This window comes from Corapipo altera, unplaced genomic scaffold, assembly GCF_003945725.1.
Source record: "Corapipo altera isolate COAL_440 unplaced genomic scaffold, ASM394572v1 61167, whole genome shotgun sequence".
NCBI classification, from domain to species: Eukaryota; Metazoa; Chordata; class Aves; order Passeriformes; family Pipridae; genus Corapipo; species Corapipo altera.
Genome location: NW_020884949.1, coordinates 133132 through 152935, shown reverse-complemented (window position 1 = coordinate 152935; position 19804 = coordinate 133132). Strand labels below are relative to the sequence as shown.

General features: G+C 35.1%; 1 protein-coding gene across 6 annotated transcripts in view; it reads left to right on the top strand.

Moving 5' to 3' along the window:
• TRPM3 (transient receptor potential cation channel subfamily M member 3) overlaps window positions 1-19804 on the top strand; it is a 415263-nt gene that overhangs the window by 270853 nt on the left and 124606 nt on the right. For all 6 annotated transcript variants that reach the window (XM_027662909.1, XM_027662907.1, XM_027662908.1 and 3 more), the window contains exons 2-3: window positions 16725-16804; window positions 17484-17688. In XM_027662909.1, the coding sequence (XP_027518710.1) occupies window positions 16725-16804; window positions 17484-17688 (285 nt within the window). The remainder of the gene's footprint in view (window positions 1-16724; window positions 16805-17483; window positions 17689-19804) is intronic.

Here is a 19804-nt window from a genome sequence, read left to right as displayed (position 1 = left end):
TTTGTTTTGCTTTCCATAGATGAGCTCCACCCCACCTTAGCAGAAAGGTGTTCTGGGGAATGTTCTGCTTTTGTGCTTTGAACTAGAAAATTTTTACCCTGGATGATCCCTCTGGCACATTTGCTGATTTTTCTGTCTTTCAGGTATTGGAAACTGTTATATAATAAACAGAAACAGTCCTTTCCCAAGTTGTGTTAGCTGAAATGTCAATATGTGTTTAGTGGCAAAACCTTCAAGGTATCATCAAAAACTAAACTGAGAATAAATTGTTCTCATTGCAAATGTTACGATACAAAATAACAAGTCTGTTGGGCTTATATCTTAGTAAAATATCCTCTTTTCTTCTTTGTTTCTCTATTCTTTCCCACAACATTTGAATGGGTTTTACATTTGAAGTCTAAGACACTAATGAGGAAACTGTAGGGGAAATGGAGTAATAACAATCTGAATGAAATATTCAGAAACTTAAGATGTATTGTGATAATTTTCAACTCTCGTGACATCTTTTCAATTTTTATTCTATGCTGTTTACTCTTGTAATTTTTATTCCCTATAAAAAATAGTTTTCACATCTTTTAGCTAGCTAGCTGTCTGCATATGAATGTAATATAGCAAATCAGGTGACCTAGATCCTGTTACTGTTGGCATACAGAATAAGGCAATAATATCATTCTTCTATAAGTTGAGAGATACATGTAAAGCAAAAAGCAGCTCTGTTCTGAGTCTGTAGCTTCCAAGTTTTAAACTTACTAAGTGACCATAAAGCTTTTAGAGGTATCTTAACTTTTTATTTTGTATGATATAAATGAAAGAAATGCAAGTTATATTAAAGAATGCAGCTATCTGTGCCAAAAAGGAAGTCTAAACCAAAGAATACTGTAAACTACTTTTCCAAAGCATCATAGTTACTATTTTACATACTCTTCATTTGGACAAGCAAACTGACTGGTATTATTCAGACTTAAAATCTGCAGTTTAGTGAAAAGAGACACATAAAATTCCAGTCTTGATTAAGTGACTTCACAAGAGGATAACCCAGAGATGAGCATTTTTCATAAACAGAGCTTGTGCTTCTGTGGCTTACAAGGTGATTTTCACAATGCAAGTTTCTGATTCTTCCTTATCTTGAGCATTTTGCAGGCATGGACAACTGTAAAATACTGACACTTGGGACAATCAATGGGGAACTCTAGTGAAGGATCTAGTTTCAGAGGGTGATCTGAAATGTTTACTTAGAAACATCATCTCCTCAACCAGCTCCTCATGTCTCCCAAGAGCTGCAGGAGTACAGAAAACCCAGCAAAGTTATCTGGTTACTCTTTACTACCACTATTGGTTTGGGATTGCTGATCTGATGTGCCTATTCTAATGCAAAAATCTGTGCCCTTGGAGCTTCAACCTTTCCAACCTGTCAATGAGTTCTTGTGTTTTCTCTTTGCCTAATTAAGAAGTGCCAAAACCACTTCAGATCCTCAGAGATGGAGTGTTTGTATTTGTTTTTCTTTTGAAAAGGTGTAAAGTTACTGAGGAGACATAAAAGTTGTGCTACAGTGCAGTCCTCGGGGTTGGTGAAAAATTAGGCTTCCCTCCCCAGCATTAGCCCCTCTGGCTTGACCTGTTACTCCTGTCTGCAGACTTTTCAAGCACATGTGGCTGATTTGAGCCTCATTCATGATATGAATCCGTGATTTTCAGCAGGTTGCATCAGATTAACTCATTTTTAGTTGTCATATGTCCTGTTGCAGATCCTCTTCTGAGGATGAAGTAACAGAAAGATTAATGCTGTTAATACCACTTTAATACACATGAGTGTTGCCTGGTAAGGCCTGAGGGAGTGACATTAGAAAGCAGTAAATTCAATAAATGAAGTCTGATATATAATAGCATTTCCAGCACTGACATAAAAGCAGACAAGTTCAGGGCCAGATTCATCTCTGCATTTTAGTGATACTATACCGCTTATTTCTGTGGCCTTGCCTGTCAGAAACTAAAAGTAAAGTTTGGCCAAATGCAATCCTCATGTAATGTTTTTTAAAAGATTAAACTAAAATTTGGATGTTCCTGAGTTTCCCTTTGAAATTCACTTAAGTGACCTCTGCTACAGTGTTTCTTTCTTCTCTTGTATCTGGCTAGAAATAGTGCAAAATGTCAATAATTTTTATTAAAACTTTTTTATTACTATTTTTTGTTTATACTTGGTGTGAAGTTTATTTAGGAAATTTAGTCTAAACGGTTCTTAGAGTATGAACTTTTAAGCTGCTAAGTTTATTTATTTGGAAGTATTTTGGATATGGTAAACATAGCAGAATTGACAACAGCAATAGTAACAAATTAAGTGAGGTTGGTAATGAACAGCTTTCACAGTAACCAGACCACCACTGTATTGCAGCCAGTATGGTTGTGCAGACTATATCCGTGGTATGCAGCCACCACAGCAATCTTGTTCCACTCTGCTTTGCAAATCTAGCTAGAGCTCTGTGTTTAAAGAGCAATCAGAAGTATCACTGTATGACTTTGAACTGAGCCTTTCCTCACTGCCCCTTTGAGTCCGGGTGGAATTCTGCTTGGCAAAAATAGGTGTTTTTCTGTTATCACAACTTTCATAGAAGCAGAGGTATTTTTCCATGTGTTTTAGATACAGTTACTTTGGCTGAGTTTATTTTCTTTTATTTAGTCCTCTTTTCCAAGTCTTACTAAGAATTAGTTTTTTTCTTAAAGCAAGAATTTCCAGTATAGAGACAGTGTAGTAAAATCCACATAGACTCTTTCTTTTAGTTGAATTTTAAGTTATTATTCCTTGAGAAGTTAACAGGGAAAAATAATGAGACACACATCTTCATTTAGAGCTCTAAGATTTTCTAAGTAATCTTTTAAAAAATTGGTCTTCAGTGAGTCAGTAAGATTCCTTAATGAGTTACCGACTGGAGTGGGTACAGGATTATTCTATAAATTTTTGTAATCTCTCTTAATATTACTGTTCAACTGAGAATAATATTGTCACATAAAAAAACTATTTACAGAAACCCTTAAGGAAACAATTAAACTTAAAATAAAAATGTTCCAACACATATTTTTATTATGATTTTTTTCCTTTTCTGATCAGAGAAAAGAGTGCCAGATTTTAGTTATACATTTGATAAGACAGTCTTAATGGTGGCCTTAATTTTTTCTTTTTAGAAATTAAACCATCTAAGAGAGAGTTATTAGGATCAACATAGGATCTAAGTTTGCTGAACCAGAGGCATCTCTGTAAGTTAGAAAACTGTCAGTTTAAAATACATAAACTAAAAGCCCTCTAATTTTGTTACCCTCAGTAGCCCAATGGAAAAAGTATTTATTTCATTCAGTGTTATTTTCTTGTGTGAGAAAGCAACAAATTAAAACAACTAATTCACTTCACTGAACAATATTTAGCAGAACTCAGAGGCTTCAATTAACCACTGTTTAATAAAGGTACTAATCTGTATTAAATGAAAGCCTTCAAGGGCTCACTTTGAAACAATGCATAAGTAGTAATCAGCAAGTCCTGATAGAGGGGCCTGCTGGGGCAGATAGCTGGAATGTACTGTGTAATCAAATTCCAAGAGATTTAAACTCCCCCCTAAAAAAAAAAAATTAAAAAAAGGAGAAATTGCTCAAACCTCTTTTATGTAAAGGATGTTTGGATTGTTTTCTTACTAATTCTAATATCCAGCATATTAAAAAAAATTATTACATTAAAGTCCTTATTTCAAATTCAAGTCAAAACAAGAAAGTAATTTAAAACTGCTTACATGCCATCCTTGTGAATGACCTCCATCACACAACTTTGCAAATAGTAAGACTTGCTTCTCAAGTTCCATCTCTGTGCTATGAGAAGTCATTAAATTCAGAAGCTCTAATTAATCACAATTTTCATGCTTAATTCCTTCCAGAATTCTTTGGAACATTGCAAGCTGAACTCAATATACAGCACTGGAGAGCAGCAGTGATTTTTATCCTCAGTCACATGTACATTTGTATGTAGAATTGAATAGCCTTGTAAAGTTCAAGAATATTACTGTAAGCACTGCATTGTCTTTTAACAGACAATACTTGATTTGTATTAATTTAATGAAAGGCACATGCCACCATGCTTTCCAAAGTATTTCCAGCTCAAAGAATAAGGGTCTTCAGATATACTTGTGTTCTGATTTCTGACATTTCAAATCCTAGAGCAAGTCTCACAGAAGGTAAAAGTGGAAAAAAAAAATCACAACAACCTCCCCCAAAACCAATTGAATTGCCTGTTAGAAGATTTCACATCATTCACTTTGTCTAGGGATTCAAATTCCAATGCTGTTATCATTGGATGAGCAGACTGACAATTTTGGCACTCCTCTCTGACCTTTCAGTGAGTCACCAACCCCACCCACCAACCTTCATGGGGTAACAGGGTGAAAATTGTACTTCCCATACGAGTGGTATTAACATTTTGCACTACATGGTCTAAGCGATGTCATATCACAGCTCTGCTTTCTCTTGCATACCTTTCCAAGAAAGAAGAGTCAGCTATGACTACCCAGACTGACCAGCTGACTCATAGCATCACTTATTTTCATGGGCCTATAATCTGAAACTGAGATCAAGAGTGGTTTAAGGAAGTCAGTTAACCCTTATGAGAGAAAAAGAAGGACTGACTAGCCTGTAGAAGATATTTCAGTGTTGTTCATACAGTGTTGTTCCACAAAGCATGTCTATTCATGTGAAAATATTTTACTAGATGCTAAAGGAAGAAACAGAAGATAAAATCTACCGAAAAGTAGAGATGGTTCTCTTCTTCCCGTCTTCATGTTCAAATGCCTTCACAGAAATGGCTTTCCAGGCTGTTTCCTGTGATGGTGCAAAAGTAATCTTAATCCTCTGCAGGTGGATATCATCCATGACTATTAATTTCAAATTTTGTGGAAGAGAAATGGGGCTCAATCCCAGAGAGTGGGGTTGTGGAGTGATGAAAGTTTACAACTTTTTGCCCATGAGTCAGAATCTCTTTCCAAGGCTTCAACTAGTGTATTCTTGCTTGCTGTTTGCTTCTTGTTTGGTGTAATGGGGTCCTGAACCGTAATTGTGTTTTATGCTTACACATGTACATTTACAGTTCCAAGAGTTATTGCATGTAAGGAATATTGCATGTGAAAGAAGCACGATTTTCTTATTGAGACCATTTCTGGCAGCTGGTACATGAAACTAGTACAAAGGAATTAGCTGTTGTGCTTAAAAGAGCAAGGAAGTCTAGCAATGTGAAAGCATTGTTTTCCTCATTGCTAGGCTCCTGTCCTTCAGATTTTCTGAAGTCATAAAACTTGTTTGTGTTGTCCACAAGCAAAAATTTGCAGGATTTGGGATTTAATGAGGCCCACCCAGGTTCACCACAAAATTGTAATCCTAATATTAATTCAAGGATTAGAAATGAGACTGTAGGACCGCATAATAGTCTTATTAACTCAATGCCAGAACAGGCTGAAAAGCTTTCAGTAAAGCTTTCAAACATCAAGGAAAGGTAATTCCATAAATTAAAATATGATGGAAAATCCAATGAATATTTGCTATTATCTGTAATGTAAGTCATAATTATGTGTTGAAACACAACATGGTTAATATGATTAAATTTTGATATAGGTCACCTTCAAAGTTATTTCTTACACAAGAATTTAAAACTAAAATCCTGTCTTAAGGGATTTTCTTAAGGGATTCAACAGATTTAACCAAGTTTCAAACTTAGTGAGACTGAGATACTAGCTTATTTTTTTCAGCATTCCTGTTAAAGTAAGACCCTCTGTTAAGATCAAGCAGGAAACATGAGAAATACCTATGTAACTTATATTTCCTGTGATTTTCTTCTTTTCTTAGTCTATGATTGAATAAGAATTTCTACCTCAAAGGTATTCTTTTCCTTCTAATTTGACCCTAAAGAAAAGTCATGAACCTTTATAAGATCTTATTTGGTGGTTGTTGCTTTGTTATTAAAAAATATTATGTGTTTACTTTTATTTAAGCCACATAGTTAGGACTAAACATTGAGAAAAAACAAGAATAATGGATTTACGTGTGCAAAAAGAAAAAACGTGGTAAGACTTTCATTACCTGTGTCTTAGAAAAATTGGTGTGCTTTTACAGTCAGTCATAATTGAGTCAGAGAGCATTTGGAATAACTATTGCATTGAATATAACCGATAAGATTTTACTTCCTTTGCCAATTAAGAAAATGCATGTTGAGGAACAACCTGTGAAATTTCACAGTCCACAGGGAAAAAGACAAATAATTATTGTACACATGGAGCTATATGGCAAAAAATACCTTGCATCTAGCACTTATCTAAAATTGGGCTCAAAATGTAAGTGATAGATTTATGTACTTTTCAATTTTATCTCTCTGAAATTTTCCTATTTTCAGAATGCTATAGGGCTCTCAGATCAAATGGTCTGACTGCTTTTTTCTGAAAGGAAGAAGAGTTGGTAGCACTAATCACAGTGATCTTTGGTTTTCAGTTGAAGTTGAATCAGTATAGATTTTTGACAAAGGGAAGAAAAAAGCAAAGTTGTATTGCTCAGGGGAGTAAAGGAGCAGTGACCAACACTGGAGCACACAACCTGGATGAACAATATAGTAGTGTAATAGACAAAGGCCTGCAAGTTCTCATGTGTAGTTGTGATTCTAACTAGAAAGTTAAAGAAAATTCTTTGATGTAAAATAAAAGGTAATTTCTTGTCTCTTGCCCCTGGGAGATATGTGCATGACATAGAATTCTTATGAGCTAAATAATATCAGAAAACTATAAATAGGCTGCTAGCTTTTGCATGAGGGATTTTTACATTGATGTAACAATGTAGGTCAGGAAATAATATTTAATCTAAAACTTTATTTTAAAAAATATTGACTTACATAATGCTATAAACTTTTGGTGGAGAAACATACCTGAAAACAGAGGTATGAAATCTTTGTGGTTCTATGAGGGTCTGTCAAAGTATTTTGGATTTGCTGGATTGTGACCTTTTAAATATGCTGCTTGCATCGTTACACAATTGCACATGCTTCCTCCATGACAGCATTGTACATTTAAAGCATAAGCAAAGTGCATAGAAACAGTTTCTGTTCACAATAGCTGAATCAGGCTTTATCTGGCAGTGCTTCAAATTGATCATTCACCCAAATGGCTTCAGAAATGCTCATATTCTCCAGATATTTTGAACTTCATTACTCACAGTTATGCAAATATGCTGTAGATAATACAACAGAACTATATCTTTATAAGAAAAAGAAATATTTCTTATTATCATATTACTATGATTACTATGATTATCATTACTCCTGACTAAGGCAGGAATTTAATAATTAGATTATACTTTAGTTGTGTTTTTCTTATTTATTTATTTATTTATTCCTGAGCGGAAACATTGCATTAGGTGGACATTTGAAACTTGGATGTTATTTTTCAGGAAAATCAAATGTCAGCAATCTCTGGGTACTTAACAGAGGGGAAAAATGCTAACTATACAGATAAGCCTGGATTATAATATTTCCAAAATACTATAACACCAAAATCCCTAGGAAATAAAATATTATAATGCCAAACCTCATGGGAGTGTTTCTAAAATGAAGGTAACTTACTGCAATGTCTTTGCTAAAGCAGCTGTCCACGGGATGTTTTTAAGGAATAAAATATTTTTCTGCTTTCTGCTCTAGCCCTCCCCGAAAATGAAGGCTGCTAAGGGTTGTAGGGAAGAAGATCTATCAGGCAGCATAGGACTTTTTTGTAGTATTTTCCTTCACGTTGTCTCAGACAAGGCAGAGAAGAAAGGTCTGCACTGGGAGAGGATTAGTTGTTGATGCAGTTGTGTGGAAAGATCCAAACCTTCCAAAGCGGGGTTTTGAGGAAAAGAGCTGCTGTACTCCTGGGTGCAGGAGTCATTGCAGAGGCCAAAGGGCTGCTCTTTCTTCCCCTGCGCACCTCAGTGGTGCTTCCACCTTCTTCCTGGCAGTCTATCTGCTCTTTTTGTTCTGATCAGACATAAGCAGGAACAAGCAACAAAATTGAAAAGAAAGTACTTCTTGTAAGGTATCATATGTCTGAATGCTTTTCCACTTCCACTTTGTACCAACAGAGTAATAGCTGTGACTTGCATGTAAACTCTCAAACCTATAAGCTTGTCTTCACTTCCCTGATTCACTCTCCTGTTTGGTGAAAGGCAACTGTGAGTCAAAATCAAAATATCCATTTTGATAATGTGCTGAGAAATGCTTTCCTTAGCTCTGTGAAGGCTTGCTAGGATTCTACTCAGTTTTGTAGTAGTATGTGGTATGCCACTGGCATCTTTTGTTAAATTTTCCCCTGTATTATTAAGAGCTAGCTAAAGTAGTATATTTGTTTTCAGTTCAACATATCACTGAAATCAAAGGTCACAATTGATTGTATAACAAAAAATAGCATCTGAAACAAATTTTGAAATAGTTCTTTATAATGCAATTTGAATGGCAAATGTGAGAGAAATATTGTTGTAACTTAATTCAGAGTAAGTCCGCCATCTCCTGAAAAGAACATATTTAAGCAGGCTAATGTTGAAAGCACTCTTGTCAAGGCCACCATTTGTCTACCAAAATCTAAATGACACATGGGGCTTTACACATACCTAAAACATATCTCTCTGTTATTTGACGTTTTCTAGGGCAGAAATCTATAAAATCTGATGCATAAAGCATTGGGAAAAGAAAAGTAAGAAACGTAAGTTGTAGGACAGGAAGTTAAATAGCTGCATATATATAGGATTTATGCAATTTATTACCCATGTTTTGTATGATAAAGATGGCAAGAGTGATCTAGGAGGCTACCCCTCCCACCTTCCAACACGGTCTGCACAGGCTGATGAATCTGACACAGAGATAGTTAACAGTTTAGAGTCTGAGGACCATGGTTCATCTGGCATGGTGTTTTTAGGAAGGCTAGAGGTAGTGAAACCATGACCTCAACCAAAGTCTTACGACAAAAGATAACTGTAGGACTGCATTATGCAGGAGGTTCAAGAGGGACTTGTGAATAACTGCAGGGTTGTTAGATGAGACGAAATGTGAACAGTGGCATAAAATTGGTCCATTTGAATGTTTAGGCTTGAGGAACATCTAGAATCTTTTAGATTTAGATCCTTTCATACAATTAGGTACCATTTAATTTTAATTCCTTCATCAGCTCAACACCCACACAGTGGCTAACAAAACCATCTCAATCTAATGAAGGAGCAGATAACATTATAGCTGTCATATATTTATGGGGTAGAATGAATAGTTTAGAAATCAAATACTTCAGACCAGAATTAGATGCAGTGCAAAACTCCTACGTGTGCATTTTAATCTCACGATTTCTGTTAAGACAGTAGTGAGATCTTGCTTAATGTGAAGGCTATTTTGTTTCCTCAGTTTGAGGAGGTAGGAATAATGTTATAATTTTCAGAATCCAACCCCAAATTTAGTATTTTAAAAGATAAATAATCTGCCAGCACTGACTGGCAGAAAAATATTTCCTGTGCTTTTTAGTTACGCATGTGCAGCTATAGACTTCTGAGATATCATTTTTCATTATGATTTTTTAGGCTGCATTTTTCGTAAACTAGAACATCATATAGGTTTATTGCTGTTCTGCTAGACTTTGATTTAAACAGCTTGATTTTTATAGCAGTTCTTTACTATTAATATTTTTAATTCTTTGCTACACTGAAGGGAAATATTGGGGTTAAGCTAGATACCTCTGTGAAGGTGCTCAGTAGTTAGTGGTGGTCAAGAAAACCAAATTAATCTTTTATTGGAATTATTAGGCAGAAATTAGATACCAAACTGATGAATGTCCACCTGCCACAACAGCAATCTGCAGTTCACCCTTGTAGCACAGTTCTGATTCCTCCCAGAAGGCAAGGCACGAATGATAAAAAGTAACAAATGGTTTCTGTCTGAGGAAATACTTGATAAATGGTTAATCTGAGGGAAAAAAACTACTTCAGAACACATTTTCAAAACCTTGAAAACGGGTATGAAGAGAATGGATGGGAATTTACTGTTCACTACCTCTCTCAGCAATAAACATCATGGGAAAGTATGAGGAGTCACATTCAAAACAGACAGAAGGAACTGATTCCCTCTGCAGCAGGAACAAGGATATTAAGGATGCTGAAAATTTGCAAGAAATCAGCTGGCAAGTCTGTAGAAGAAAGCCCATAAAGGGTTGCAGAACATGTGGAAATCACAACGATGCAGGAAAACTATGAGCAGATAATAGTTGTTAGCTGAAAAACTCTTAGGGAAAGGCATTATATACATTTGACATGTTTTCCCCCTTTTTTTAGCACCTCTTTATGGCACTTGTAGAGACCTCATTGTGGTCTGGATGAACCCATCATCTAATCAAGTAGAGCTTTCATGCTAGAGAAGGTTTATTTACTTATTCAAACAATTTTAAACCCACAGCAGATCTGGTGAAATAATAAACATGTATCCAAAGATGCCTCATGAATGAAGTCAATAGGCTTAATTCTTCCTTTCATATGCTAGTGCCCATAAGAAGCAAACACTTTTTGAAAGTGTTCTTTACAATACATCTCTCATTTTAATTTCATTTTCTTTAGAATTTTCCCCTTGCACTTCTGCCGATCCTTAGGAGGCCTGTAGGAACCTGAATATTTTTGTCAATTTTCTAATCATTCTCCCTAGTTCTATTTAAAATCTCCGTTAAGCTTTCCAGTTAATTTATCAACAGCATGGGTAATAAGGATATATGCTTACTCTGTATATTATCTTGAAAATATATAAAACTTAAATAAACATTTTCATAGTAGTATTAACAGAGAAATAATATTTTCACTTCTGTGTCCTTGCAGTAAGAAAAATATCAGATATAATTACTAAAATCTAAAACTATTGAGTGAAAAGCTCCCGATTGTTTCTAAATTACTTTATTTCTTCTAAGTATAGTTAAAAATTAAATCTGGTAAACAATGCTAACAGATAAATTCTGTAACATACTGTAATAATAAATCCCTGCATTCTATGTCGTCCTGTTCTGTACCGCATACAACTTGATTTTCAAGACAATTCAGCATAGTTTTTGTAACAAATCTGATGATAAAGAGCTTGGGAAATCTGTTAGAAAAAGAATAAAACACATAAGTACAGCTCTAATGGATAAAGGCTTGATTACCAGCCTCTAAGTTGCTAGTCTCTTAGACTAATAAATGTCTTAGAAAATGAAACATTTTGGGACACTCTAATGATCCCTAACTAAATGGCCAGAGAGGTAAATTCCTAATGCTTCAAGAAAGGCATAAAAATATTTATAATGCTTATAATTGGACAGTGTTGAAAAAGAGGATTAGAAATTCGGCCTGAGCACACCTTGTAATAAGGTTATACTGAAGTATTGCCTTCCTTCATACTAATGTAGGTACAGAAGTTTACATGTACTCAGAGCCAGTGGAATTTGTACAAGTGCCCATTTGGTTAAGGAACACTAATCACTTCAGCTTGCAATAGCATTGATGCAATTCCATCACCATATGCTCCTGCAAATCCCATCTGTAATTTGCTTCAGTATTACTCTGTTGCCTGTCCAGCTGCTCTGCTCCATTGCGAGGTAGAGACAGGCTTTTAGCAACACCTCTCTTGCACCAGTAATACGTGTCTTAGAACCTGGTTACTTGTTAGAAATAAACAAAAAACAGAGGAAAACAGAGGAAAACAGAGGAATACAGAGAGTTAGAACTGCCACTGGTTGTGTTCTGTGACTGACATAACTAGTTTTTATAAAATTGTAAATCTTAGTGCTATTTTCGAAGTAATGCTATTTCAGAGGTCAGAGTTAAGCATGCCAGGTACATAACATGGTAAAATCTGCCAGATTTTGTCTTTCAGAAAATTTCTGTTCTTGATTAGTTTTTAATATTTGCCCTCGTCTTCTGTGAGGAGCCAGTACTGGGGTCATTCCTAACTGCTTTTAAGTCTTTGTTTCATTAACAATGAGCTGGTTTGAAAATGTAAAGATTGTGTACATTTGTAGCATCAAATGGGCAGCATTGACCACTCAAAACACTATTTTGCTGTTGCACCATATTAAAAAACACATCTATCTTTGTGTATTGGCTATTTCCTTATTACTCCTTAAAATATAGGAATATCTATGGCACTGGTACTTTCATTGCCAGAGAAAGTCATAGATTAATGTTTCTTTAAATTAGCTGTGGCAAAGACATTAGTAATTACCTGTGGCATCAGTTGTATATGCGAACTCTGCTTAAGTCTCTATAAAACATCCTTGTGCCATTAAGTGACACATGCAAATGAACATAACCATCATTTCTTTTGTTGATTTTTTAAGCCAAAGATGTAGCTTCCGCCCCAGGTTACTTTGCAAGCTCAAACCTGAATCCAGGATCAGTCCCTAGAATCTTGTCAAGTACTGAAGTTTCACTTCAAAGTCAATTACGATTTTTACTCGGTCATCTCAGTCATGAGAACTTCTCCTTTCATCACCTCACTCTTTCACCACCCTCTCAACCAACCCAAATTTCCCAATGTTAAAATGCAAGCTGTCTTTACTTACTGACTCCCCAGTTGTATTCTTTACCTCAATGAGCTGTTTACTAGCTGCTTTCTTGGTTGCAGTTTTACCTTTTTTGTTCTCCACAGACTATCTTTGGTCTGATCCTGTGTTTAAGAGAACTTACAAGATACGCACATGGTCTCTGGTACAGAAACCTCCCAGGTCATAGCTTTGCTAGAATAGAATATATATATATATGTATATATATTTATATTTATACACAGAGGAAGACATTTATACACCCATATGTATACATTAATATTTACAAAATACATGCATGTATATTACACAAAAAACCTTAGAGAACCAAGAGAAAAAAACAATCTCATGGATTCTGCCAGCCTAGCAGAAGCTTCTCAACACATCTATGTGATGGCATAAGAATTTTAAAAGTTGATGCATATTCTCAGCTTTGGCCATCGTGGGCTGATCAGAGCTAATGTATGTCCTGAATAGTTTAGTAGTTGTGTATTTGTCCAAGGGTAGAAGGAATATTTTCCATGCATTAGATGCACCCTTATTGATACGGAAAGGAGGGGGTGTAGGCATATGTAGGAGTAAAGAGGAACTTATCCAAACTTGGATGGGGAGGTGGAATAGTCAAAATATTTTATATTTGGAAAACTCTTGAAGTTAGTAGCTAAACACATATAATTGCTAGGTACTAAAAAAAAAAAATCTAAGCATTTTTCAAATGAAATGGTTGTTCATCAGTGTTAATATCAAGAGGGTACAGTAAAGAAGTAGTCCCCAAATTTGTAAAGAGTCAAGTTTTTGTTTAAGTTAACAACTTTTTACTATGCTAAAAACAATGCAATTGCTTGTCTCTGAAAGACAAAGGGTTGTGGTTTTGACTTTCTGAAAAGTTACATGCACTACAGTGCAGCAATTGTGGTGAGAAACACTGACAAAACCCAGTTTCCTTGGAAAAATGCCATTCTTGATTATTTGCAATATGTTTCAACTGCGTATAGATTTCTCACAGTTGCCCAATAAACACACTGTTTTTGTTCTTTGGAGATTAACAGTTTCCCCTGTGTTCTGAGGTTCTTTCTAGTATATTACAGTGTTTCTTTTGAAGGATTGGTTTTCCTGGGTCGAATTTAAGAACTCAGAGCATCTTATCACACTTTCACCAGCTCGTGTTCTCAGGGGGAAAAAAAAGAGGGAAAAAAAGCCCATCAAGGCTTGTGCCAGCTAAATCCAAGCTCTCAAGGGATTTGTTTTTCTTTAGGCGTCAGATTAGATGTTCAAACCAAGCAGTGTTGTGGGGCCACGGGTCAGTGCCCACTGAACCCTTAACGAGGCTAATCCCACAGCAGCACATTCCAAGCGGCTAATGGGTGCATGGGCTTTGCTGGCTCTCACATCTCTGCGCTGGGGGCAGAGCAAGAGCCTTGTTCAGCAGTCGCAAATGTGTTATTAGCAATGACCAGCAGTGGCGAAACGTGGAAAGCAGATTTTCCTCCAGGACAAACTTAAACACCAAGTTTGATGCTCAGGTAAAGAAAAGGGGGGGAAAAAGTATTCTTGGTGGGATTTTACAGCTAGGTTAATAAAGAGAGAGACTTACCTAGGGAGCTAAGCTATGAATAAACTAAATTCAAGTATGGCATGCACTTTATGAATTTCCTGTGGACTTTAAATTGGTTTATGAATTACTACTAAAGGAGTATTTGTGAAATAAGAGAAAGAGAAGATAAGCTTCTTGCTCTACTAGTTTTGAATATTCTTTGCTGTAATTTTCTAAACTTTTTATTACTTTATTATTTCAGATTGTTAATAAGAGTTTAATGCAGACAGTTTAGTGATAAATGTGTTTATTTACTGAAGTTATTCTATTGTGAAGACTCTACGGCAAGTCATGTAATCTGAACTTTATACTTCATTGCAAATTATATCTGTCATGGAAAGATAACTGGTATGAGACAGTGAAGCCAGTTGCTTTCTTTTAAATTTGGAAGGACGAGGAAATGTGAAATTAGTAAGTCATGTATTTTGGCATCGTGACTCTGTTGGGTAGGATAGTATATTGTTTGAGATCTAAAAGCTGGAAAGTTTTTTTTCATGATGGGAATAAAGGAGTTTTTTAAATGAGACTATTTGTGCAATATTACCTTTGATGAAAATTCAAATTATTATTATTATTATTATTATTATTATTATTATTATTATTATATTTAACATAGCTATGTTTCTTTTCTACTTGCAAAGACTGTATGAGAAAGCATAGGAAAAATGTCAGTTTATTGGTTTTTGAAAGCTTACTTCTATACCTAAAGAAAAAATTTTCAGTAAAGTACCTGTTATGGCATCTTTTTGTATTGCATCTTGAGAGAAATTTAGCTGGTGACCATCTTTAAAAAAGACACGAGGTCTATGTAGTCAGGAAAATCACCAAGGTAAATTATTTGCAGAAAATTATGAAAAATATAAGTATTTAATAAAGGATATTTAGAAGTTATAATAAATTACAACTTTAAGGTAGTCTCTTCTGTGTAAAGTAAAACTGTATTAGCTTCTTCAGAATTTCTGTTTAACTGGCCTTTGCTTAAACAAAACAAACCTTGCCAACATTCTATAATATATTAACTTTTTGTTAATATAAGTAAGGAAGATCAATCAAATACAGTTTTATTCTAATGATTTTAGTTGACTCATTTTTTCTGACTGTAGAAGTCTCCTATTTCAAAATTTGAAGTCTAACAGATGTTTCAAATAAAAATACAAGGAGAAGGAAGATGAAATATTGCCAAGTAACATCAGTGACCACTAGATCCAACAAGGAATTATCTTTTGTGTGAAAGGCAAAAGAATAACTTTTTATGTACTCAGACTGATAAGTAATGGATGTAGCAAGAAATTCTTATTACAGTACTTTATAGTCTGTGTTAGTGATATTCACTGAAAACATGGAAAACAGGATGCAGATTTAGTTGAGAAAAAGGTAACATTAGGCTGTGAGGTAACATTAGTTAGTAAAAGTAATACATACGTAGGTTACCATCTGACTTTCCATAGTAAAAGGTAATATTAGTTAGGTTACATTACACAGGCAATTCCATATGTTCTCTTTTCATAGAGGCAGGATACTCATGTTTCCTTTAAATTGTCCAAAGTTCATTTTACATTACTTAATTCTCAGATAATTTTGTCATAGTTCATAGTTTTGTTTATCCTGTGCAATAAAGTAGGGAATTTTATTATTTAAATAGATTTTATAAAGTATGTCTGTTTGAAATGATTTTTAAAGGAAAGTTTTAACTCATCTTATTAAATGAAATAATTGAATTCTATCTGGGTGAATGTTTTAGAGAGCTTGCTAGAACTCATAAGGAGCAAAGACTTCCTAGATAATTAAAATTATTTCAAAACTTTGAAAGTCTCTCCTTTGTGGTTTTGTGTTTGAGGTTTGGGTTTTTCTTCTTTCTTACCTATCTATCTTCCTTTTTTTAAAAGGTTTGTTGTGTATTTGAAAAGTAAGCATATGCTGAGGGAAATTTCTTGCTTTTCTATGAATATGAGGGGAAAGTCTTATGAACAGGCATAGCTTCACTGAACTGTTTCAGAGATTTCCTCAGCTACCTCATCTGAGTCAATGCATCAAAGTTTTTTTGTCTTGTTTCAGAAAGAGAACTTCCTCTTTTTTTTCTTTTCTTATTAAGATGTTCACATAGGAAACTATGTAAACCTCTATGTTAAACAGCACTCTCAGTACTTGTGTAAAAAATTGATTTTTTTTTTTTAATTAGAGATGACTTAATTGTATTACTAAAATGGAAATAGACTTTTTAAAGCATTTTCAGTGAATAGGTGTATTTTTTTCTCTGCCATGAAGAAAGCTTTAGAGTTTAATTCTTCTCCAGTGATTCCTGCTACGAGAATATAGGTGACAGGATCAAAGTCGTCTGGCTAGTGAATATGAAAACAACCTTAAGGGCTTGTGTTGGGTGCTCAGTTCTAGAAAGAAGTCATAGTTCTAATGGAAAATGTTTGCTCTGAGCAAAATGTGCATTGTGTGTCTGCAAAGTCAGTAAAGTTTTTTTCTTTGAAGTTTCTCTTCAGTTGTATTATAATTTGTGCTTAATAAGCAAACAGATCTCATGTCATTTCCTTTCTCTTTTTTAGGCACAGAAATCATGGATAGAAAGAGCATTTTACAAGAGAGAATGTGTTCATATCATACCCAGCACCAAAGACCCCCATAGGTAATTGCATGCTACTTGTACGAAAAATGAAAGTTGATTGAAAAAGTCTCTCTTTCTATATATATATATGCATAAAATATATATGGGTATAAATATTTTGTAAACTTATTTGTTCAGAAGGTGGTTGAATTACATCTGGAGTGATGGATTCCTATAGGCACTATTTGTTTACATTTCAAAATTTATTTCATAAAAATAAAATAAATTAAAAAAAAAAACAGATAAATCAAAGGTGGATCAGCATCTGTGTTAAATTTCCTTATCTTCTTAGTTCAATATTCAGTGCATTGAATGTTTACCTAAACTGGATGTGTGACACACAATACTGTCAAAAGAAAATAAATGCAGTAAACTAGCAATTTAAAATATGTGCTAGTCCATGAAAAAAAAAAGCTGATTATTTGTCCTGATGTCATCTGAAGACAACAGAAAATGTTCTTTAACTTTATTTTGTACATAGTTAGGACAAAGCATGGTTTTATTGAAATACAGGAGAGCTCAAAGTAAAAAAGACCACAGAAAGCAAAGATAATATACATACTGTATTGCTTCCATACACAAAGTCTTCAGAGAGCAGGAAAACAGAGTTGAAAAGGGGTTGGATTTTCTTTGTAGTTTGTTTTCCTGTTCAGTTTATGCATGCACGTGACTCAAGTTTTCTGTTTGTTTAATGTCATAGGTGTTGCTGTGGGCGTCTAACAGGTCAACATATTGGACAGCCTCCAAGCGCCTCTGTTACTCAGAATGAGAAAAATGAAACCAGACTCACTCGCAATGACATCCAGTCGGAGAAGTGGTCCATCAGCAAGCACACGCAGCTCAGCCCGACGGACGCTTTTGGAACCATTGAGTTCCAAGGAGGAGGCCACTCCAATAAAGCCATGGTAACCATGTTTTTCTCTTAGATAAATAATGCTGCTAGCTAAAGATAGGCATTCACAAAGAAGGAACAGCATTCTTTCTTAAATTCATGTTTAAGTATTACTGTGTGTAGGACCGTAATGTATGTTTTTATGTGTCATGTGCCAAAGGGTAGGCGAACAAAATTAACTGTAAAAACTGGACTACAGTGTAAGAGGGGCTACCTTTATGAAGAATGAAGACAAATAATTGTGTTGCTACCTTGATTTTTTTCCAGTGGCTAGTCATGATTGCTGGCTGTGTCTGCAAAACTGAAAAATATACCTAATTCCTCTTAGTATTCCTCCAGACATGTATCAGAGGATAGACCAGTTAGACTCATTGGTTCATATTTCAATTAAATAAGATGCCCCATCAAGTGTGTAATCTAGGAATTGGGAAATCCCTATTCTTCTACAAACTTCCTTGAGCAAGGAGTTACTCCTTCCCTATGGAGAGATACCAAAGTATATTAATCTGAAGGCATTGCTCCACTAATTTGAAGAGATGTTTCCAGCACACACACTAACCCATGTATGTATTTCTCCTATGAGGAACCCTTCCATGAAAGCAAAAATCCCTCTGACTCTAAACTACTGAACCTGGGAGTTTGGGAATGAAAGATGACTACCTAGCACATCATGGCCAAGATACTGCTTTGGGCAGCACTGAGGGCAGAAGCAGAGCTCCTGGGTGCTCTTCAGAATAACCTGCCCAGCAACCCAATACTGTCTCCTGCACATGAATTCTTCCCACCAGATGTCTCAGATCTGTTTTAAGGGACAGAGATTAGAGACAATGAAAATCTCAGGTACTATGCTAGCAAGAGTGAAATATTTTCCTCAGATGTCAACAGAGGTGCTGGAATCAGAATGATTACTTGAGTGGATGGTACTGTTCATGCAGATGGATGGCTTCTTTTGATAGTAACCAAAAAACACTACTGCACCAAGAAACAGAAAATTAAGTAATCGCTCTGAGAGTACTGCAGACACCATATGTTCAGTTGATAACCAATCACCTAAAAGTCTGCAAGGCCATTTCTAGAGAGACTCTGATTAGTAAATAACATTTGGTTAGTGTGAATAAATTGTCAACTCCTTCAGCGCTGAAATGAACCAGACTGTGCTGTTTGTATCTTCAAAAGCAGCAGAAAAAAACCAAAATGCTTTTCATCCAAGCTGAGAAAGATTCAGAGATACAGTAATAATGAATGTTATTAACCATATATGGATACTTTGCATTAAATCACTGCTTATGAGAAAGATAATCAATAGAGCTTTTTCAGTGATGTCCTTGAAGATTGCTATGAAACAATAAACAGCCCTGCCAAGACAAAAGTAGTCTTAGACAGCCAAGAAATGATGAAGCTTTTAGGGAAGCTGTTGCTACGAATTTCTCTAGAGGATTTCTGGTCTTTGCTGGGATTTTGATGTCCTGGCATAGTGTCAGAAGAGACAGGAGATGCTTCAAGGTATATACTCTGTGCTCAAAAGAAAACAATTTAAGTGAAACTGTGGAGGTAAAATTGGAATTCAGTATAAAAGAAAGAAAAACTTTGCCACGGAGTGCAACCAGGAATGAAACCATAAGGAATTTAGGGGAGGACAAGAAAAAAAAAAAAAAAGGAAAAAAGAGGGAAAAAGGGACTTAAACTATCAGAGACCTAAATAACAAATTAAAACTTAGAGAAGACTACAAACATTTAATGCTGGAAAAAATCCAGCTTTATATTGGCAGTACTAGAATCGGGAAGATAGCTGCATTTGCCATCTATTCATAGTCATTAAACCCCAACAAAAACATAGGAAACAACAAATTCTTCATGAACTAAAAACGTCTGTAAGAGCTCCAGAAGTTCAATCATCCAACTAGTGGGAAAAGTGCTTCAAATTAAACAATTTGATAAATATCCCTTGAATGGGTGTCATGCTTGGTTACCAACAACGAAAAAAGTATCTTTCATAAGACCAAAGCACAAATAAGGAGGCTTGCATATCCATTAATTGTACCTTTTTTAAATGAACAAATTAAAGAGCTTTGTTACAGTTTGCTGTGTTTGCCACTGAAAACAATACGAAGGTGTCCTTATGCTCTTAT